The sequence below is a fragment of the Macaca nemestrina genome, chromosome 9 (assembly GCF_043159975.1).
Source record: "Macaca nemestrina isolate mMacNem1 chromosome 9, mMacNem.hap1, whole genome shotgun sequence".
NCBI lineage: Eukaryota > Metazoa > Chordata > Mammalia > Primates > Cercopithecidae > Macaca > Macaca nemestrina.
In genome coordinates this window covers 136,103,702-136,127,457 of record NC_092133.1, presented here as the reverse complement: position 1 = coordinate 136,127,457, position 23,756 = coordinate 136,103,702, and the positions used below count along the sequence as shown (strand labels likewise).

The 23,756-nt window shown below is 41.4% G+C and overlaps 1 protein-coding gene across 3 annotated transcripts; it reads left to right on the top strand.

The window, feature by feature from the left end:
• The first annotated feature begins 63 nt into the window (after positions 1–63).
• On the top strand, positions 64–17,679 carry ATP5F1C (ATP synthase F1 subunit gamma). Of its 3 annotated transcripts, none has more exons than XM_011762677.2 (10): positions 64–211; positions 9,330–9,364; positions 9,944–10,075; positions 11,567–11,771; positions 12,358–12,501; positions 12,613–12,677; positions 14,552–14,707; positions 15,040–15,136; positions 16,841–16,877; positions 17,534–17,679. In XM_011762677.2, exons 1-9 carry the CDS (start codon positions 156–158, stop codon positions 16,845–16,847), a joined length of 897 nt encoding a protein of 298 aa, XP_011760979.2. In that variant the 5' UTR covers positions 64–155; the 3' UTR covers positions 16,848–16,877; positions 17,534–17,679. The 3 variants fall into 3 exon arrangements, with proteins under 3 accessions (XP_011760979.2, XP_011760980.2, XP_011760982.2); XM_011762680.3 differs by lacking the exon at positions 64–211 and adding an exon at positions 8,848–8,981; XM_011762678.3 differs by lacking the exon at positions 16,841–16,877.
• Positions 17,680–23,756: the final 6,077 nt, after the last annotated feature.

The window sequence follows — 23,756 nt, the reverse complement described above, 5'->3', positions numbered from 1 at the left end:
GGAAGACTGGGTTGCAACGCTCGCGAGACTCCTCTCGCCGTAGCGCGAGGAAACGAGACTGAAGAAGAGAGCGAGGTGGGAGGGGCGCGGTAGGAGGCTTCTGCGCATGCGCGCTGAGGCCTGCCTGACCGACCTTCAGCAGGGCTGGGGCTACCATGTTCTCTCGCGCGGGCGTAGCTGGGCTGTCGGCCTGGACCTTGCAGCCTCAATGGTATGGCAACTTGCGGGAAGATCGGCAGGACCGCAAAGGATGGAAGAGCTTGGGCACGGGGCAGGGAGGAGGAGATGGGCGCAGGAGCAGATCTGGGGTCGCAGGGCCTGACTGGGCCCCTGGCCCCTCGGAAGCGCCGGGTAGCGGGGGCTGCAGAAAGTGGCTCTGAGGCCGGCGAGGCGTGCGCAGGGCCCGGCTCCGGCGGAGCAAGGTTCCGCCCGGTCCCCTGAGGCCGGAGGGCCACCTGGGACCTCGGGACTGCGGCCTGAGTCCAAATTGACGTCTGGGCGGTCTTGAGTTCCCTCAGCTAATCAACACTTCCTGAGCTTCCACTGCGAGCCAGGCCCCCAGTCTCAGGGCCCGCGAGGTGTCGGGAGCCTGAGCGATAGCCCAGGGGAAATGTTAAGTTGTGCTTTTTGTCCTTGACGCCCTTTGAAACCCTCCAGTGCTGGACAGAGTGACCCTTTAAGATTCGATCGAGTCAGAGAGCGCGGCCGTCGAGCACCTCCCGTGTTGCAGACGCTTTGCTGGGTGCTGGAACAGCAAAGGCGAACATCCTAGATGCCCCTGAGGGTGGTCTTGGTGCAGAAGGGACGGTATAGATCTGTCTGAGGGCGGGGAAGGGAAGGACACCTAGCACTGCCTTGAAACCACTTGCTGACACCATAACCCTGCAAGGTCATGAAATTGCCCCAAGGTCCTAGGGGGAGGAGGTCGGTGGGCTTTAAGTGGTATTTGTTAACTGAGGTGCAGCTAAATGGTGCCACGAGCCTCGAGAATTTTAAACATTAGTTCCAGGTGGGGGGACCTGGGCTGGGGGAATGCATATTAGAAGGCCTGGGAATGGGCAGGTAAAAGTTGGTTTGTGGGTCGTGCTGTTGAGTTTTGAATCTTGACAGAATCTGGAAGAATTTCAGACACGCTGCTAAGGGGATTATAGGCTGTGTGGTAGCAATTCCCTGCTCTAAACAGTATGGAGGATTTCTAAGGCGCTACAGTTTTTTGCATCCTAATTTATATTGAAGCGTCCATAAAACATTAATTGAAATAAATACGTTTTGCATTAAGCAAATAACTGATAGTAATATACGAGATTTTCAGAATGAAATCTGATGTGAATTAGCCACATAGAATTTTTGGTAGCTTGGCCTTAGAAGTCAGATTTTTTTTCTCTAATACGGAAAAATAAATTCATGGGAATTAAAAGGTCACTGTAGTTGGATTCTGAGTTGTATAGATTGCCCCACTTGTTAACTAACCACTCAGCAGACGTTAGCTGAGTGCTTGCACTGCACCCGGTGGTACTTGGAAGGTGCCAAAATGTGATGGTGAACAAATAGATAAGGTCTCCGTCAGCTTCCTGGAACAGTGCCTGGCATGCAGTGGTGCTCTGCGAACATCAGCTCTCCTGTCCTTACCTTCTTGCCACGCATTAATGTTATCTGTCAGTATTTTTAGAACCTTAGTTTAGTTTCTAAGTTGATCTTTAAAAAAATGGGAAGAGTTTCTTAAGCAAAGACAATATTTTACAAAAAAATTTAGAAATATCTTTTTTAAAAGCACTCGTAAGATAATTTGAAGCTCTTTTAGTAAAGGATCGTTTTAAATAAGCGCTCTCAGTTGGAGACAACCACTGTTAGGAGCTGAAATCGGAACCTCAATCAGCATATAAAGGTCCTAATCCTGACCTTAATCCCTTTGGAATAGTGGTTTTAAGTCATCAATCAACAGTGTTCCACTATGAAAGCATATTCTGTCCTCTTCTTTTCACTTATTCCTTCACTCCTGGTGCTTAATGTCTTTCCTGCCTCTTCTGCCATTTCTCTTCCCATTAATTATAACTGCCTTTTGAATTCAGAAATTAAAACCACTCCACAGAATTAATTTGGAAGGGGAAAAAAATACCTTTGCCTTAACGAACCATGAAGAGGCATATTTCCACGCTTCTGTCTTGATTACTGGAAGTTTTTTAAAGTACAATTTGTTATTGTTTTAGTTTTCGTTTTCAGAGAGGTTACCATACTAACATAAATTAAACATTAGTCTTACTTAAATTCACAGTGGTTATTTTAATAGTTGTTAGGGTATCGGTAAAATACCCTTTTTGAAAATTAAACCTTTTTTTTTTTAAAGTAGCATTTAAGAAAATGGAAATAAAAATTTGGAGAGAAAGAGTCCCTGATTTTACTGTCTTCAAATCTGGGAAAAACTTATTTCTATGTCTTAGAGTTCAGTAGTCTCTAAAATGGAACTGTTCTATAATAGCGTGTCAGTAGTCATAAACTACATACACCGAAAAGGAGATGGCATTTCAGGAGAGAAAAGACAAATTGTCATCAGAGACCATAAGGGCAGATATTTACTAGTAAATGTAAAAAATGTTAGGCAGCAGAGTGTAGTACTGTATAAAAAGAGAGACTCTGTAGCCAGCCCTGAAGGGCTCCATTCAGATGGCAGGGATTGAATTCTGATTGCCACTTAGCAGCTCTGTGACCTTGGGCGGGTTACTTAGTGTCTGTCCCACCAGTTCCTCATCTGTCAAATATATGCAATAAAAGTGCACAATTCAGTGGGTTAGTGTGAGGATTAGAGTATTTGCAAAGCATGTAGGACAGTGGGAGAAATGCTGATAGGGATCCAAATGCTGTATATCATTACATAAATGAAGAGTTTAAGTACAGTTTCTACATCAAATGTAATGTAAGAAAGATTGCTTGGACTTGCCAAAAGAGGAAAAGAAGATGCAGTCGCGGGTCAGGCGCAGTGACTCACGCCTGTAATCCCAGCACTTTGAAAGGCCGAGGCGGGAGGATCACAAGGCCAAGAGATAGAGACCATACTGGCCAACATGGTGAAACCCTGTCTCTACTAAAAACACACAAATTAGCCAGATGTGTTGGTACATGCCTGAAATCCCAGCTACTCGGGAGCCTGAGACAGGAGAATCGCTTGAACCCAGGAAGCGGAGGTTGCAGTGAGCTGAGATCGTGCCATTGCACTCCAGCCTGGTGACAGAGAGAGACTCTATCTCAAAAAAAAAAAAAAAAAAAAAAAGATGATGCAGTCCGTGGTGTGGGTTAGAGAAGTGTGAAGGAATCAGTTTTTGCTGGTGGCAGGTGATGGACTTTTACACGTTTAATATCAGAATTAGAAGTACTTCATAATTTTCTTTTCCTTGAGAATTAGCCAATGTTGCTTCCTTTTTAAGGTTTTATATATCTTAATACACTCCTTAAAAATCTCTCAAATTGTAGTTTCTTGGAAGGGTGTCATTCCTGACTCCCTCCTCCCCTGCCTTCATCAGCTGTTGTAACAGTGCTGTGGGATCATGGTAGATAGTGGTAATCCACAGTGCATTTGATTCTCCCTCCGCTGTGTTTCTTAGTCTCCGGAGGATGTCAGGACGTGCAATGATTCAGAGCTTTATCTCTTCATTTGCAAAAAATGTATATTTAGTAAAGGAAGCTATCCCTAAAGAGAGTTCAATTAGCTCATCACTGTTCTTACTCAAATTGTACCTAAAAATTAAAGGAGTAACATAGACATCTTCAGAATTAAATGAAAGCTAAACATGAGAGTGCTTTAAAACACATGAAATTAGGGCAAGTGCATAGCATTATCACAGAAGATGCTACCTCTTCATACCTCTAACTTGGAGTACTTAAGGAAACCAAAACATTCTGTCTTTGTCCAAATATGGTATGCAATTCAAATTTGTTCCATACGGTATTCTCTGACCAGAAACTTGTGTCAGTTCAATTAAGTGTCTGCCTAAAACCATAATATCCAAGTGTGACTTGTTATAACCAATAAATTTTGTGTTCAGGGAGAAAAGTCATTACTACACCAAAAAAGGAAGGTTGGCCAAAAACTGGTATTACTTTTTAAGTGTGATTATGAAAAGCTGTTGCCAGTAGAACAGTCATGGCAGGTAGTTTGTGCTCTGAAATAACAGAGCTTGTCAGGATTTGCCAGCTTTTATCTTTTCCTTTACTAGATTCTTTTTTTTTTTTTTTTTTGAGACGGAATCTTGCTCTGTCGCCCAGGCTGGAGTGCAGTGGCGCGATCTCGGCTCACTGCAAGCTCCATCTCCCAGGTTCACGCCATTCTCCTGCCTCAGCCTCCCGAGTAGCTGGGACTACAGGTGCCCGCCACCACGCCTGGCTAGTTTTTTGTATTTTTTAGTAGAGACGGGGTTTCACTGTGTTAGCCAGGATCGTCTCGATCTCCTGACCTTGTGATCCTCCTGTCTCGGCCTCCCAAAGTAGTAGATTTATTCTTAAAACCAAACCTAATATTTTTCATGCTGAAGTGGGAGAATCACCTGAGCCCAGGAAGTCGAGACCACAGGGAGCCATGGTCACGCCACTGCACTCTAGCCTGGGTGAGGGGAGCGAGACCCTGTCTTCAAACCCCAAAAAACAAAGACCCACTCTTTGTTATACAGTTCTATGGATTTGGGCAAATGTGTAATGACATGTACCCACCATTACAATATCATACTGAAGGCCGGGCGCGGTGGCTCAAGCCTGTAATCCCAGCACTTTGGGAGGCCGAGACGGGCGGATCACGAGGTCAGGAGATCGAGACCATCCTGGCTAACACGGTGAAACCCCGTCTCTACTAAAAAATACAAAAAACTAGCCGGGCGAGGTGGCGGGCGCTTGTAGTCCCAGCTACTCGGGAGGCTGAGACAGGAGAATGGCGTAAACCCGGGAGGCGGAGCTTGCAGTGAGCCGAGATTGCGCCACTGCACTCCAGCCTGGGTGACAGAGCCAGACTCCGTCTCAAAAAAAAAAAAAAAAAAAAAACCAATATCATACTGAAGAGCTTCACTCCCCTAAAAATTCCCTCTTCTACTCCCCCAAACCCTGACCACCACTTCTCTCAACTATTGCTGGATCGTCGCCTTTTCTGGCGTGTCGTATAGCCAGAATCATACAGGATTTGGTCTTTTTCAGACTGCCCTCTCTCCCTTAGCACTATGCACTTAAGGTTTCTCCAGGCCTTTTTATGACTTAATAGCTCTTTTGTGGTTTTGGTGAATAATGGTCCATTGTATGGATGTATCAGAGTTAGATCCATTCATTCATGTATCAAAGGACATCTGGGTTGCTTCCAACTTTTGGCATCATGAATGAAGCTGCTTTACATGCTCATGTGTAGATTTTATGTGGACATAACTTTTCATCTCAGTTGGGTCAATACTGATTGCTGAATCATGAGTTAAGACTAGGTTTAGCTTTGTAAAAAACTGCCAGAACATCTTCCCAAGTGGCTGTGTACTATTTTACTTTCCTGCCAGTAATCAGTGAGAATTCCTTTTGTTCCACATCCTTATCATTGTTTGGTGGTCAGTTTTTTGGGTTTTATCCATTCTTGCAGGTGTGTAGTAGTATTTTACTGTTTTAACTTGCAGTGTTCTAATGATGTGATACTGAGCATTATATGTGCTTTTTACCATGTGGTTTTTTTTTTTTTGTTTTGTTTTTTTTGGTTTTTGCGGGGGGACAGAGTCTTGCTCTGTCGCCCAGGCTGGAATGCATTGGTGCCATCTCTGCTCACCACAACCTCTGCTTCCCGGGTTCAAGTGATTCTCCTGCCTCAGCCTCCCAAGTAGCTGGGATTACAGGCGCGTACCACCACGCCCAGCTCATTTTTTGTATTTTTAGTAGAGATGGGGTTTCACCATGTTGGTCAGGCTGGTCTCGGAACTCCTGACCTCGTGATCCACCCGCCTCGGCCTCCCAAAGTGCTGGGATTATATGAGCGACTGCACTCCGCCCTGCCATCTGTTTATCTTCTTTGGTGAAGTCTCCAGATCTTTTGCCCATTTTTTAATTTGGGTTGTTTTTTCTCTTATTGCATTTTAAGAGTTGTTTGTTTTGGTTACAAGTCCTTTGTCAGAGATAGTTTTAGAAATATTTTCTCCCAGCCTGTGGATTGACTTTTCATTCTCTTTACAGTATTTTTCACAGGACAGAAGTCTTAAATTTCAATAAAGCCCAAATTAATTTTTTCTGTCATGGGTGATGCTTTTGATGTTGTATTTAAAAACTCATTGCCAAACCCAAGGCACCTGGATTGTCTCCTGTGGTATCTTCTAGAAGTTTTACAGTTTGGCAGTTTATATTTAGGCCTGTGATTAATTTTAAGTTAATTTTTGTGAAATTTGTGAAGTCATTGTACAGATTAGTATTTTTGCATATAAGTGTCCAGTTGTGCCAGTACCATTTGTTTGTTAGAATATCCCTTTTTCCTTTAATTGTTTTTGCTTCTTTATTTTATTTATTTTATTTTTTTGAGACGGAGTCTCCTCTGTCGCCCAGGCTGGAGTGCAGTGGCCGGATCTCAGCTCACTGCAAGCTCCGCCTCCCGGGTTCCGGCCATTCTCCTGCCTCAGCCTCCCGAGTAGCTGGGACTACAGGCGCCTGCCACCTCGCCCGGCTAGTTTTTTGTATTTTTTTGGTAGAGACGGGGTTTCACCATATTAGCCAGGATGGTCTCGATCTCCTGATCTCTGATCCGCCCGTCTCGGCCTCCCAAAGTGCTGGGATTACAGGCTTGAGCCACCGCCCCCGGCCGTTTCTTTATTACTGTAACTTTAGAGGAAGTCTTGAAGTCAGGTAGTGTTAGTCCTGACAACATTGCTTGGCTTTTCTAGGTCTTTGGCCATCCCGTATAACCTTGAAAATCAGTTTATTGATATCCACAAAGTAACTTGTTGAGATTTTAGTGGATTTTTAAAATTGTAAAACACATGTAACATGAAGTTTATAATTTTAACCATATAATTGTGTGCGGGCATTTTTAACTTCATACTCCAGTAGTTCAGGGCTGCTGTAGAGGAATGCAACTAGCTTTTTATGTACACTAACCTTATATCCTGCAACCTTGTCATAAATGCTTATCGGCTCTAGGAGGGGTTATTTTTGTTCTTTGGGATTTTCTACATAGATAAGCATGTCATCTATGAACAAAAACAGTTTTATTCCTTCCCTTCAAATCTCTATGCCTCTTATTTTCTTGTCTTACTGCATTAGCTAAGACTTCAAGTATGATACTGAAGAAGAGTGATGAGTGGGGATTTCCTTGTCTTGTTCCCAATCTTATGGGGAAAGCTCCTGGCCTCTCCCATTAAGTCAAGGTTTTTGTATTTTGTTTTTTAGCAGGTTGAGGAAGTTCTCTATTCCTAGTTTGCTGAGAGACTTTATCATGAATGGGTGTTAGATTTTGTTGGATGCTTTTTCTGCACCTATTGATTGTATACTTTTTTCTTCTTTAACCTGTTGACGTAACCTGTTGGTGTATTGATTTTTTTTTTTTTTTTTTTTTTGAGTCGGAGTCTCGCTCTGCCACCCAGGCTAGAGTGCAGTGGCCGGATCTCAGCTCACTGCAAGCTCAGCCTCCCGGGTTCACGCCATTCTCCTGCCTCAGCCTCCCAAGTAGCTGGGACTACAGGCGCCCGCCACCTCGCCTGGCTAGTTTTTTGTATTTTTTAGTAGAGACGGGGTTTCACCGTGTCAGCCAGGATGGTCTCGATCTCCTGACCTCATGATCCGCCCGTCTCGGCCTCCCAAAGTGCTGGGATTACAGGCTTGAGCCACCGCGCCCGGCTGGTGTATTGATTTTTAAATATTAAACCAGCTTTGCATACCTGGAGTCAATCCCACTTAGTGACAGTGCATAATTATTTTTAATACATTGTTGGATTTGATTTGCTAATACACCGTTGAGGATTTTTGCATCTAATCTATGCTCTTGAGCGATATTAGTCACTGTCCACTGAAGTCATTCAATTAGAGAAACCTTAAATCATTCTTATTGTTTTCCTTTCTACTATGAATGTACATGTGAAGAAGTTAAATGCTCGCAAATCTAGTCTCCTATTGCTTTGCTGGCATCTTTGTCCAGGTTCTTGAGGTCTCTTGTGAGGCTGCGGCAGCCTATGTCCCCATGTTTTCAATGTTCATCAAAACTCCAACCTCATTTTACGCTTATCACTGCCATCTGAGATACTTTGCTGAAATACTAAACTGATTTGTGGGCTTATAAACATTCATTTCCCTACTAACCTACAAAAACGTTCATTTCCCTACTAACCTACAAATAAGATTTAAACCGATTTGCTTTTTTTAATATTTAAAAATATTAATTATTTAAAGTAACAAACCCAGCTCATGTCTCCAGCTTCCCCTTCTCCATTTCTCACTCTTTCCTGAACATGAATCCTCTTAAAATGACATCCCGTTCCTGAGAATCCCCTCCTTAGGTCCCTCCTTTGTGAACACATTTACTTGTTGCTCAATTCTCCAGCGTAGCTTTGCCTGCAGACACAGGCACTTTGTATGGATTTGAAGGCAGGAAGATAATCTCATATTTTTTAGCATGTCTTCTCCCATTAGGGCAGGAATTCTCTCATATTCATCTTTCACCAACATTTCATTTAAGTCTTATCATTTTGACTTCTGCACATTAGCATTTCAATTTTAAAGACTTGAAAAAATATTAAACTTTATGTAAATGTAATTTTTCATGAACCTTGTTTATGAGGTAATAATATGTCAGATCATGTCATGTTTACCAGTGCCTGGAATGTAGAGCAGCTTGGCAGATGTTTATTGAGCTGAATTGAAAAAGTTAAGAATCAGTGGATATAAACTACTTTTACATGTGTAGTCATGTTCGACTACATCATTGACTCCAAGTGTTGCTGGAAGAGGTTGCTGTGAACTAAGGAAGTTTTTAGAGTGGCTGGCCTTGACTTGAAGTATAGCTGGGCAGCTTAACAAGGGGAGGGGCTTTTCTGTTATGGAAACAACATAAGCAAAGATATGGAGGTGGGAGTAGAACATGTGGGAGTCAATAGAGCATGTTGACTTCAGGGACGGTGGTGTTAGAGACAGGCCAAATGAAAGGAGGCCTTCGATACAGGGATTCGCACCACTACTAAGGAATTTAAATATATGTCTATTCATATACATTCTGAGTCCTGTATTTGATAGATTGCTTCTTTATGGGATATTCTTTAAATAAATGTATTAACTCTGAAAGTTGTTCTTGTGTAACGGAACTATTTTTCAAAAAACTGAAACAATTTTAAAACTTTTATCCTCAGGATTCAAGTTCGAAATATGGCAACTTTGAAAGATAGTAAGTATGTTGTTTGTTTCAATATGTGAATTAAGAAGAACTAAATTTTGACAAATACAAATACTGTCAAAAATACACTGCTTTAGCCCATTGTATATTTGATCAAAACTGACCAAATGGATTTCCATTGTATGTTTGGGACGCTGGACTTGTTCTGAAAAGACCAGTAAGAAAGGACACATGAGAAAGCTGTGTTCTGTTGTCTGTAGAATGATCGTGACGTAACTAGAAAAAACTATACCAGGGTGGGTGTGGGTGGGTGTACGTGTGGGGAGGGGTAAATAATGTTATGGAATTATATATAAATAATGTTACGGAATATGTGGTTAAGGCAATTTTCAATACCATTTAATGTTTTAAATGTATATTATTGTCTTATGTTGCCATTTGCTTGTCCTAAGTAGTAGCTAGTCTTGCCTTCCTTTTATTAGTACTATTAAGACTGGTTTAGCATCATGCTGTTTATTGTTTATCTAAGTGCTCATTATTCTGCCTTGGACTTAGACAGATATTTCAATAAATTCACAATGAAGTTAGACGGTAATTCCTTTGTCTTAACACAGTACTTCTATTTTTCAGTTACCAGGAGACTAAAGTCCATCAAAAACATCCAGAAAATTACCAAGTCTATGAAAATGGTAGCAGCAGCAAAATATGCCCGAGCTGAGAGAGAGCTGAAACCAGCTCGAATATATGGATTGGGATCTTTGGGTAAGGGAAGAGTGTAATTCACAAATTAGGAAGAACTGTTTAACACAAAGAAGACTACTGATGACCTGTATCTAGAGCTTACAGTGATGTCAAGCCTATTCGAGTACTTGACATGTACTTATTTTTCATCTATATCCACCTGACACATAATGATAACAACCCATGCAGGTAGGAACTGTTAGAATCCCTGCTTTCCAGTGAGAAAAACTGAAGCACATGGAAGTTAAGTAACTTGCCTAAGATCACATATAGAAGGATGAAGAGCCTCTGTTTGGACCTATGTGGTTTGGTGTCAGAGCTTGTGTATTTGTTAACCATTATACGTGACCGTGTTAACTTTTAAAATATTCTGAAATTTTCCCGGTTACTAAGTATACCATCAGAAGAACTTGGAAACCATGCATTAGATGCAAGAGCTTAATTTCATCCTATGACCTTGTAGTGTGGCATTTTAGGACTGCAGTGGGGGCAGGTAGGGGGCATTGCAGTGGAGAGCTGACTGGGTGGTCATGGATATGACTCTTGATGGTGTTGTGAGACGAATCCGAATGATGTTGAAGCAGGAAAAGCAGCTGAGAACCTTCATTTTCAAGATACTTAATCACCATTCTTATCTTTTCAAAAGCATGAAGACATTTTTCCTTCAGAAATTTATGTAATCCATCCTTAATTAGTCTTCTTAATGGAAAAGAGATACGGCAGTTTAAAAAGAATTGATATTGTGTTTTTAAATGCTTTTATACTTATTTGATTATGAATTTATCTTGGAAATAAAATTGTAAAGAGCTGGAAATGGGAAAGAAGTTTCTATTTTAACTTGTAATTACATTCTTTTACCTTTTTTATGATCATGCTCTCTTATCCGGAATTGAGGGTATCTAAAAGAATTTTTAACTTAAGGAAGATTTATGCAAATTTGGTAGTAAAGAAAATCATGCAGTGAACCCCCTATTTATCTACCAAATCTTCAATAATCTCAGCTTACAGCTGTCCTTTGTCTTTGTGTGTGTGTGTGTGTTGTTTTTTGTTTGTTTTGTTTTTTGTTTTTTTTGAGATGGAGTCTTACTCTGTTGCCCAGACTAGCGTGCAGTGGCACAATCTCAGCTCACTACAACCTCCACCTCCCACGCTCAAGCGATTCTCCTGCCTCAGCCTCCCCAGTAGCTAGGATTAACAGCCCCACCACCACACCTGGCTAATTTTTGTATTTTTAATAGAAATGGGGTTTCACTATGTTGTCCAGGCTGGTCTCAAACTCCTGACCTCAGGTGATCCACTCACTTCGGCCTCCCAAAGTGCTGGGATTACAGGCATGAGCCACCACTCCCGGCCTCAACTTACAGCTGTCCTAAGAACACTTGCTTATACTAGGCAGTTGCCAGCTAAATGTAAATGCATATTTTGAAAATAACCAACTGCTTTGTAAATTGGAGATTTATTGTATTTAGTGTAAACTGCATATAAAACTTACTGCTTTTGTTTGTTTTTAAGCTTTGTATGAAAAAGCTGATATCAAGGTTCCTGAAGACAAGAAGAAACACCTCCTTATTGGTGTGTCCTCAGATCGAGGACTGTGTGGTGCTATTCATTCCTCCGTCGCTAAACAGATGAAAAGTGAGGTTGCTACGCTAACAGCAGCTGGGAAAGAAGTTATGCTTGTTGGAATTGGTGACAAAATCAGAGGCATACTTTATAGGTAATTTAAATATATATTGTTTATTTTCATAAAGGTGCAAGCATGAATAAATCTTCTCGCAGAAGTTTTGACAAACTCTGAAATCCTTCGTCGATAGTTTAATTAAACAAGGTATATTCTTCAGGGCCTTTTTTGGTATACTCACAGGGAGGTGTTCGTTTCCTTTTTTTTTTTTCCAGGATATATTGGAACATTTCTGTTTTCCTTCCCCTGTTTTCTACCTTTGCTTCTTCATCCGGATCATAAGTTGAGTGCCATGTGAATATCAAAAGCTATCAGCATTCAGCCAAATGAGGCATCTGAGGAGCTGTTCCAGCCTGGAAATGTTAGCAATAGTTCATTAGGATTAGGAGAGGAATAAAGGCAAAACGAATATAAAACAAGACAGACCTCATTTTTAGTTCTTAGTTCTTTGCAGGTGCTGAGGGAAAGGAATTATGATAGTGTGTGGAACAACTCAGGAAATCACCACCACCCACACCCCAAAAGACCTGATCCATGGTGATGATGTTTTTTCCTGCCCGTCCCCTGTGCTCTTTCAGAAGTGTTGTTAAACTAGCTATGTGAGCTCATGCTTTTCTTATAGGACTCATTCTGACCAGTTTCTGGTGGCATTCAAAGAAGTGGGAAGAAAGCCCCCCACTTTTGGAGATGCGTCAGTCATTGCCCTTGAATTACTAAATTCTGGATATGAATTTGATGAAGGCTCCATCATCTTTAATCGATTCAGGCAAGAAAGATTTAGAAATCAAAGCTTTTTTTATGTTCATGTTTTTGTTCATATTTTGAAATAACATTTAAAAATTACTTTGAGATTTACATTTGTTTTTGTCAATTCTAGGTCTGTCATCTCCTATAAGACAGAAGAAAAGCCCATCTTTTCCCTTAATACCATTGCAAGTGCTGGTGAGTAGTTTTTCTACTACATATATTTTTTGGCATGTAGAATGAAGAGATTTGTCCACTAAGGCAGACAGTGTCAAGATGTGCAGTGGTAGCAATAGCACTATAGCAAATGATTTGGGGCTTTTTTTTTTTTTTTTTTGACAGAGTCTCACTGTGTCACCCAAGCTAACGTGCAATGGCATGATCTTGGCTCACTGCAACCTCCGCCTCTCGGGTTCAAGCAATTGTCCTGCCTCGGCCTCCCAAGTAGCTGGGATTACAGGTGCATGCCACCACCACACTTGGCTAATTTTTGTATTTTTAGTAGAGTTAGGGTTTCACCATGTTGGCCAGGCTGATCTTGAACTCCTGCCCTCAAGTGATCCACCTGCCTTAGCCTCCCAAAATGCTGGGATGACAGGTGTGAGCCACTGTGCCCTGCCGATCTGGGGCTGTTGAAGTGCCATCTCTTGACTTCCATGATACTTAATTCAGTCATTGTTCGATAATTCCTGCTTTATTCCGTCATTAATTGAACAAATTGGTATCTATTAAGGTTCATCATTAGATTTTTTGTCCTCAAGGATTGACGAGCGTAGCTAGAAACTGGCTTTGCAATTCATGTTTGGGACCTCTGACTACAATACAACAGAATAGAGAGTTGAACAGTGTTCACAACTAATTTACACTGACCGACCCAATTCTCTTGTTTTATTGCTGGAAGAAAGCCGTCATTGATCATTGAAGCATCCTGGAATAATATTCTAGAACTGATTTTAGTTTCCTAAGGCTTTTTCCCCTTGTATATACCATCTATTTTCATCTATTTTCTAATACTTCATTTATTTGCAAGTATGTACTTTATATGTTAATGTTTCTGAAATTGAGATGGCTCTACCAGCCAATGGAGTATCATTTGTAATAGAGTACATTTTTTTGTCTCTTAATGAGAAATAAAGTAGGTGTTACAACCAGTACCATTTTCAGTTTGATGAAATACAGTACTGTTTCACCACTTGACCCCAATGAATGAATTTTGAAATGTACTACTAAATTGCTACAACATTAAAACTACAATTCATATCAGTTTCTAGTTCTCCCCCTCTTTCATGTGCTTAGAAAGGTTTTCCCTCTCTCATTTTCCAGATTGATACATTCAGATTTCTTCAGTAATCAAATGACTAAGTTGGAATTATTGCACAGGTTGAGTATCCCTTGTGTAAATGCTTAGGACCAGAAATGTTTGGTATTTCAGAATATTTTCATATTTATAATGCAGTATCTTGGGGATGGGACCCGAGTCTGTACACCTTATACACATATCCTGAAGGCAGTTTTATGCAATGTTTTAAATAATTTTCTGCATGAAACAAAGTTTTGAATGCACCCCATCACACAAGGTCAGGTGTGGGATTTTCCACTTGTGGCGTCATGTCAGTGCTCAAAATGTTTCAGATTTTGGAGCACTTCAGATTTTGGACTTTGGTATTTGGGATGCTCAACCTGTATTACACTATATTGGTTTCAATTCATTCTCTTTTTTTTTTTTAATTGGAAAAAGCATTGAGTGCTTGCTGGCTTTGTAACAGGCACATGCTAATGCTGTCCAGAGGGCCTCATAATCATGAAATGTAGTACAGTTATTTCAAATGTTGACTTAATTTTTCTAAAGTTATATGGAGTAGAATATCGAATGCTTTATTTACACATTATATTTTGCTAAAAATATGCTATCTATAGTGTGGAAATAGATGAAATTATTAGAACAGATTCATTTACTTTATCTTACATTAATTTCTGCTCTGTAATTATAAAGGAGTTTTACACTGAAAAGCTGTTTTTGATGAATTAGTATTCTGTATAACTTCAAAGAAACTGATCACTTGTTTTAACAGAGAGCATGAGTATCTATGATGATATTGATGCTGATGTGCTACAAAATTACCAAGAATACAATCTGGCCAACATCATCTACTACTCTCTGAAGGAGTCCAGCACTAGTGAGCAGAGTGCCAGAATGACAGCCATGGACAATGCCAGCAAGAATGCTTGTAAGTACACAATAAGGATGGTGCCAGCAGGAATGCTTGTGAGCACACAGTGAATCTCAGCTGAGAGGAGTCCATTGCCGAGAGTAGCATCAACAACATTAACTTAATATTCCTCTACCTGTAGGAAAGTATATCTTGATAGGTAGTTGATTTGCAAGTACTGTGAAAAGGTATCCTATGGAAGATGTAAAAATATCTTCCTAACATTTTTTGAGAGGCCAATTTTGTTATCCAAAAATCTCTTATTTTTAAATTAAGCAACAAAAGTTAGTTAACAAGTTATTCTTCTCTAGTTTCAGATTTTTTGTGCAATCTTTTTGTCTTGTTTGTAGCTGAGATGATTGACAAATTGACATTGACATTCAACCGTACCCGCCAAGCTGTCATCACAAAAGAATTGATTGAAATTATCTCTGGTGCTGCGGCTCTGTAAGTAATTGTAGATTGTTGCCTTCAGAGAATTTTTTTTCCCCTCTTGCTGTGTCTGCTTGTTTGGATGCTTAAAAGTTTTTGTTTTTGTCTTTTGAAGTTGAAATGACTCATTGCTGAATCTTGCATCCTAACTCTTAGGCTATAAAGATGTGGTAAAAATGGGATCTCTTTGGTTTATTTTTATTGTTTCAGCTGGAAACACTCGGGCTTAGTTTTCACTTTTCTAAAGCATTAGGAATGGGATGTGGATAATTCAGTATCATTTATGAAATCTTTTTTTGGAATTTAAACAATTGTAAGCTTTCTGAGTTACAGGGCTAGTTTCAGATTTGGTTTTACATAAATCTATAAACTATTGCATGTTGGGAAGGTCCAGGAATTTTTTAATCATTATGTTTTCTATATCAGTACCAAAAGATAGTATAGCCATCCCTCAGTATCTGCAAGTGATTGGTTCCAGAACTCCCTCTCACCTCCCCCAGGATACCAAAATCTGAAGATGCTCAAGTCCCTGATATAAAATAGCACAGTAGTGCATATAACAAATGCACATCCTCTCATATACTTTTAATAATCTCTAGTTATAATGCTATGTAAATTGTTGTTGTATTGGTTTTTATTTTTATTATTTTATCGTTATTTTTGTCTTTTTTCCAAATATTTTCATCAGCTTTGGTTGAATCCATGGATACTGAGGGCCAACTATATACTGCTTTCCTCAAGAAAATTTCTTAGTTGTTGAAAAACTTTAATGTTTATGCAAAAAAGGTTAAGACAATGGGAATTTCAAGAAGTTACTAAGTTGAATAGCCACTATGTGCACAGTACAGTGCTAGACACAGTGTTAAGGATGTGATTCTCTCTTTTAAGGCACTTATAGTCTAATAGGGTAAGAAACATACAAGTAATTGTGATTAGATAAAAATGGTGGTAAGTTCTTTTTGACTCATTCCTTCTTACCTCCTACTAATCAGTTACCATGCTAAGTTTCACCTTCTATCTCTTGAATCTTTCCCCTTCTTTATGTGCATTTAATGCAGATCCTTGTCATTTCTCTCCTGAGTTCAAAAAGGTAATTATTTGAGTGCCCCTTAAGTGTCAGGCCCTGTGCTAGACACTGAGAATATAGTGGTAACAATATTTGTTTTAACAGTAAAGACAGACACTAAATAAGAAATCACAGCAGAACAGAGGTTACTGAACTGTGGCCTGGAGCCAAGAGTGGTTTCTACATTTTTAAAGAGTTATAAGAAAAAAGTATCTATAGTGTGGAAATAGATGAAATTATTAGGGAGACTCACTTGAACCCGGGAGGAGGTTGCCGTGAGCTGAGATCACACCACTGCACTCCAGCCTGGGCAACAGAACGAGACTCCATCTCAACACCACCAAAAAAAACTCTAAATATATTGTGTTAATTTATAGAAAAATTGTAATTTAAATTAGTATGTTCATAGTCTTGCCTACTTGCATGAGCATATTTTTATTGCTTCTAACCTGGATTGAAATCTATGACTTTTTATAACAGTCATTGAGTCTGTTTTAAAATAATCTTGTGGTAAGTATTTTTGCATGATATACTCAAGGCATCAAGTTTAAAAACTGACTTTTTTTCATGGGAAAGCATATGTGATTAACTAGCATGGATTGCTTCTTAACCTGCTTGTTTTGTGTTTCTTTTTCTTCTAATATAATAACCAGGGATTAATGAAAATCAAGCTCCATCCTCAGACAAGAGGTAAAGTTCACACATTCTTCCCATGTCTGCTCAGAAAAGAAACCTATTCAGATATGAGTGAAGCTAATTTAGTAATCCTAGAAGTGTCCTCTGAGAGATTTAGATGAATGGGCCACTTTATAGTAGCAGCCAACTCACGGGAGCACCTGGGCAACGCTAGTGGACTTTTTCTGTAGTGAGTGTGTAGATCATAGAAAATGTAGATATAAGGAAATAAACTTTGAGGATAGAGAATTAACATTATTTTGAGATATTATATATAGGTGGTGAAGAGTGGTGGTTGTCACACTTTATGGTCTCAGGACCCCGTAATGTCTGATTGATTTCGCAGAAGCCAGCTAGATTTTCATCTCTCTCTATTCATTTTGTTGTGATGTCATGGATCATGTGGCCTCTGGGAAACGCTACTGTATACTCGAGAATGAGAATAAAACAGGCAAAATAACATTATTATAGACATAGTTTTGCCCTCATGAACCCCATGAAAGGTTCCCCAGACCAAAATGTGAGAATCACTGGTATAGAGTAACACATCATTGTGTAAATTCAGTTCTCTGTACCCCACTTAAATAGGTATTAATATTATCTCTTGACATCATTATTTTCCCAAAAAATGCTGTTTGATTTTTTTACTTGTTCTGTACTTTGTTTTTCAGGTAAAGAAGGAAAATTCAGCCAGTTGATTTTGTTTTTAGCATACTGCTGTCTTTGTCCGAAGAAACTGTTTCTCCATTATTTGAATTACTGAAGACAGCAAGATATTTGTAAATTATCTTACAATAAACAACTTAAAATAAAATAATTGTTTTTCTTATATATAAGAACATTAGATATAGTTTTCGAAATGGGATGATACTAAAACATTTAAAAATATTAGCATGCTACTATTAAAATTTTTTAGTAGAAGATAATTTAAGAGGTTCTTTTGATTTGATGGTGCTCCACTGACCTTAAAATGTCTAGCCTCTATGGGGACAAGGTAGAGGGAAAGCACTGCAGCCACAACCTCAGCCCGGTTCTATTCCTTATTACAGCCTTAAAGAACAGTCAACAAGGCGGGGCGCGGTGGCTCATGCCTGTAATCCCAGCACTTTGGGAGACCGAGACTCAAGGTGGATCACTTGAGGTCAGGAATTTGAGACTAGCCTGGCCAACATGGTGAAACCCCGTTTCTACTAAAAACAAACAAATACAAAAATGGCACGCACCTGTAATCCCAGCTACTCAGGAGGCTGAGGCAGGAGAATTGCTTAAACCTGGGAGGCAGGGGTTATAGTGAGCAGGGATTGTGCCACTGCACTCCAGCCTAGGCAACAGAGCAAGACTCTGTTCCAAAAAAAAAAAAAATGCCACTGGACGCATTTGCTTGGAATTCTGAATACAAAATTCCAAGCATATACTTACTCTAAATAAATTATTTAAAATATCTTTTCCAAACACTGAGAAAAGTACGATATTCACATTTAGATCACAATTAAGATTAGATGCCTGCGTTGATTCCACACTGGAAGTTTTGGCCATGCCAAAATTTCAGGCTTTTCTCTATTTGTTTTTTTTTTTTTTTTTTTTTTTGAGACGGAGTCTCGCTCTGCCGCCCAGGCTGGAGTGCAGTGGCCGGATCTCAGCTCACTGCAAGCTCCACCTCCCGGGTTCACGCCATTCTCCTGCCTCAGCCTCTCGAGTAGCTGGGACTACAGGCGCCCGCCACCGCGCCCGGCTAGTTTTTTGTATTTTTTAGTAGAGACGGGGTTTCACCGTGTTAGCCAGGATGGTCTCGATCTCCTGACCTCGTGATCCGCCCGTCTCGGCCTCCCAAAGTGCTGGGATTACAGGCTTGAGCCACCGCGCCCGGCCTCTCTATTTGTTTAAAATCGAAAACTTGTTTTTTTTTTTTTATTACAAAAGTAATATATAAATTCCAAAATACATAAAATTATAAACAATATAAAACCCATTCTTAAGCTCTTCTTGACTTTTAAAAACAAATGAATGCATGTATTTAGAATGGATTCTTTAAATATTTACAACTACTTTCATAGTAATGAATAGAAAGATTTAGTGAACTGACCAGAGCTTCAAGGTAATTTTCTAACTCCCCTCAAAGTTTTCAGGAGCCACTTCTGAAGGGGTTGGTGGCTGAGGCTAGGAGAAAGAAACAGCTCACAACTGAGGAATCGGATGGAGGTGTAGTGTGAACCAGTACCAGATACCTTTTGGGGAACGTTAGCAATGAACCACATGCCTCTGGGGGCTTGTGTGTGTGTGTGTGTACACACGCCATTTCGCCCAGGCTGGTCTTGAACTCCTGGGCTCAAGTGATCCTCCTTGGCCCCGCAAAGTGCTGGAATGACAGGTGTGAGCCACCGTGCCCAGCCTGTTGTGTATTTTGCTTCTAAGCTTGGCTTGGCCCACCTCCAGTTTCCAGGACAGCAGAACACATCTGTGAGGGTGAATTGAGTGTCGTAAAAACCATGGAAGGAGGAAAAGCAGGAATTTGAAATCAGTCAATATAAGTAAGAATAATCTGTGCCTGAACTGGAATACTACTAGCTCAGCCCTTACCAACAGTGACCTTGGGCAAGTTACTTAATCTTTAAGTTTTATCATTTATAAGATGGAGATTAAAAGGTCGTTAGGATTAAATGAGCTAATATTTTAAAATACTGAGAATCTAACAGGGAATAAGTGCCATATTCTTGGTTAAATGTCTGCTCTATGTAAAAGTAATCGTCAGCTCCATGTAGCATTTAGCGATGCCCTTCTGTGTCCTGGCACTCTGACTCTCTGAAGATACAGTGATAACAAAACACTTCCTTGCAGGAACTTACAGCCTGGAAGGAACACAAGCAAATGACAGAATGCGGTAAGTTACAACTGGTGAGCCACAGGAGAGACACTGAAGGGGCATGAGAAGGCCATCCAGCCTGGAGGAAGGGAGGTCTAAACAGTCCTCAAGGACCAGTGACCAACAGTAGAAATTAAATTACTAGAGCTAACTGGTGGGGAGGGAAGGCATTTCAGGCCAAGGAAGCAGAAAAAGCAAAGTCCGAAATCTGTTCGAAAGCACATTCTGAAAACTGCTAATACAGAGAACGAGAAAGGCAAGATAAATCTGGAAATGCTGTGTGGTTTAGACATGTAGGAAGGAATCATAGAGTAAGCTTGAAATTTTCCCCCAACTTCTGTCCTCTCCTTTTGCTAAGTAGCATAACTGCAATTACAGTGATAAATGTCCACTGGTAAGGCTTATTACATAATTCAAACTGCTATCTTTTTTTTTTTTTTCTTTTTTTTTTTTTTTTGAGATGGGGTCTGGCTCTATCGCCTAGGCTGGAGTGCAATGGCAGGATCTTGGCTCACTGCAAGCTCTGCCTCCTGGGCTCAAGCCATCCTCCCACCTCAGCCTCCCAAGTAACTGGGACTACACCGTGCCTGGCTGATTTTTATATTTTTAGTAGAGACAGGGTTTTGCCATGTTGCCCAGGCTGGTCTCGAGCTCCTGGCCTCAAGTGATCTGCCTGCCTCGGCCTCCTGAAGTGCTGGGATTGCAGGCGGGGGCCACTGCTCCTGGCTATCCTATTTTCAGAAAACACGTACACAGTACGTAAAGGGCTAGGTCTGTTAATATTCTAGGATTGAGTTTCCATCATTACAACTGTTGTCTATGTGCCTTTAGGAAACTCTTTTTCTGTGTGCTTTAATATGGAATAGTTGAAGCTTTCAGAAACTTTATTATCATTATTCAAAACTCTCTAAATGAAGCTTGAGAAGTGTGCAGTCACTGAGCTCCTCCTGGCACCAACTGAAGAAAAAGTGCTGCCATTGGCTGAAGTTGGACTCACTGGTCCTCAACTGTAACCTTCGTCAGCCCTGACCGCTGCGCCCCAGTACTCGCCTTTCCCACATTGCTCTTGGTTCTTTTCCTCGTCCCCCAAGACAGAATGATAAGGAGCAGGCCTTTTGGATGAGTCTGAGCTCTGATCTCAGGGAAAAATTTCATTCTACAGATCTCGTGTCCCACTAAGCTCAGTGCAGTCTCACAGCTGCTCTCCATTTCTGCCGCTGCTGTTCTTGAACAGGTTCCTGATTCCTGGCCTCCACTGTTCACCTCTAATTACTCTCTTTAAATAGTGGCTTCATTGAGATATCATCCACGTGCCATGAAATTCACCCTTCTAAACTCTACCACTCAGTGGTTTTTCACATATTCACAGAGTTGTGCTCTAATCCACTCTATACATCATTGTGAGGTGAATTATTCAAAGGCATTATTGAAATATGACTAACTGCTAGGTACTATTTATTAGTGAATGAGATGAACACAGATCCTGCCCCCCCGCCCCCTCAAAGCATACAGCAAAGAATAGAATGATTTTAGTTTTGGACAGCCCTCAAACATTAATTACATTTGAGTTACATATCGGACGTCCAAGCAGACATTAGTCATTAGATGCAGTTAGCTATGGTAGCATGGCACTCAGGAACAATCTGAGATAAAGCGTTTTATTAAGGAGTCATCTTTACACAGCTAATGATGAAACCACTGAGGTGAATCCTATGAAAAGAGAACAAACACTGTGAAAGCAGACAAAGGCTGCCAGGCATGGTGGCTCAGGTCTGTAATCCCAGCACTTTGGGAGGCCGAGGCGGGCAAATCGCTTGAGCCCAGCAGTTTGAGACCAGCCTCGGCAACATAGCAAAACCTGTCTCTATAAAAAAGACAAAAATGAGCCAGGCATGGTGACATGTGCCTGTAGTCCCAACTACTCAGGAGCCTGAGGTAGGAGGATTGCTTGAATCTGGGAGGTCGAGGCTGCAGTGAGCTATGACCGGGCATGATGGCAGCGCCTGTAGTCCCAGCTACTTGGGAGGCTGGCAGGAGTATTGCTTGAACCTGGGAGGCAGAGGTTGCAGTGAGCTGAGATCATACCACTTCGTTCCAGCTTGGGTGACAGAGAAAGACTCCATCTCAAATAATAAATAAATAAATAAATAAATAAATAAATAATAAAAGGAGGCAAAGACATTGCAGGATAAGTCAAATCTTTGATATTGAAGCCAGGTTTCTCACTTTGGGAGAAACAGGATATGCAAATAAGACATGGGAGGAGGAAGGGGATATGTAATTTTAGACTTGAATCAGAGGCATCTGCGTTACTTTGCACTTCAAAAGTACACATATTGCTGGATGCAGTGGCTCACACCTGTAGTCTCAGCACTTTGGGAGGCCAAGGTGGGCGGATCACCTGAGGGTGGGAGTTAGAGACCAGTCTAGCCAACATGGTGAAATCCCATCTCTATTAGAAATACAAAAGATTATCCAGGCGAGGTGGTGCACATCTGTAATCCCAGCTACTCTGCAGGCTGAGAAGGGAGAATTGTTTGAACCTGGGAGGCAGAGGTGGCGGTGAGCTGAGACCGGCCATCGCACTCCAGCCTGGGTGACAGAGGGAGACTCCGTCTCAAAAAAAAGACACATATTTTTTAGTTCTTTCCACTACAAAGGCCCTGAAGCAATGATTTCCCTGTAGTAATGAAGATCAGCTAGCACACATCTTGGTTCTAAATAATATTCCTTTCTAAGAAGAACCAGGGCCGGCACTGTGGCTCACGCCTGTAATCCCAACACTTTGGGAGGGCAAGGCAGGTGGATCACCTGAGGTCGGGAGTTCAAGACCAGCCTGACCAACATGGAGAAACCCCGTCTCTACTAACAATACAAAATTAGCCGGGGTGGTGGCGCATGCCTGTAATCCCAGCTACTCGGGAGGCTGAGGCAGGAGAATCGCTTGAACCCGGGAGGCGGAGGTTGTGGTGAGCCGAGATAGCGCCATTGCACTCCAGCCTGGGCAAAAAAAGAGCAAAACTCTGTCTCAAAAAAAAAAAAAACAAAAAAAAAAAAGAAAAAGAAAAGAACCAGGGCCCCTAAGATGGCTACTTCCAAGCTTAGAGCAAGGGAAGTACAAAGTGAGTCTGGAAAATCTACTGGCACCAAGTAGCAAGTCCTCCAAGAATGATGGTGACACAGTACAAGAATACAGTGGCCAGCTGGAAAGGGCTCCCACTGGCCAAATATGGGACAATTTAAGCAGCAAGAGAATCACGAAGGTAATGGATCACGACACACCAGCTAAAGAAAAGAATCCGTGCTGGACTCAGTGGCTCACGTCTTTTAATCCCAGCACTTTGGGAGGCCAAGACAGGTGGATCATCTGAGATTGGGAGTTCGAGACCAGCCTGGCCAACATGGTGAAACCCCACCTCTACAAAGATAAAAATTAGCCAGGCGTGGTGGTGCACGCCTATAATCCCAGCTACTTGGGAGGCTGAGGCAGGAGAACTGCTTGAACCCGAGAGGCGGAGGTTGTGGTGAGCCAAGATCTCGCCATTGTACTCCAGCCTGGGCAACAAGAGCAAAGCTCTGTCTCAAAAAAAATAAATAAAACTTAAAGCCATAAAAGGCATTTGGGGACAATGGGAAAATCTGAACATGCACTTTATCTTGTGGGATATTATTGTGTCAATCTTAATTTGCTGAGTGTGATCATGGTATTATGGGGAGGTGGGAGCTGTGATGCACCATCCCGGTCCCCCTTCAGAAGGACCTTCCACTGGGAATGGCGGAAGCACACAGCCCCCAGCTGCCGACCCTCGTTTGGCCTCAGCTGGAGATCACCTTGCCCTAGGTCACAGCCCTCTCCAGAAGCACCCACATCCAGTGCCTGATCAGCATGAGAGCATAAAGACCCCCGCCTGGCTCAGGACCCTGCAAAGGGCCATTCCAGCCTCACAGCTCTCGGTGGGCTTGACTGAGGCCTTGGTGAGCTGCAGCCCAATGTCTCCCTGTCCCAGTCCTGCTCTCTCCCCTTCCCCTCCCTT

Coding starts and splice junctions, on each gene's coding strand:
- ATP5F1C (XM_011762677.2), top strand. CDS start 156: ATGTTCTCTCGCGCGGGCGTAGCTGGGCTGTCGGCCTGGACCTTGCAG. Junction 212..9,329: donor TGGACCTTGCAGCCTCAATG/GTATGGCAACTT, acceptor TTTTATCCTCAG/GATTCAAGTTCGAAATATGG. Junction 9,365..9,943: donor TATGGCAACTTTGAAAGATA/GTAAGTATGTTG, acceptor TCTATTTTTCAG/TTACCAGGAGACTAAAGTCC.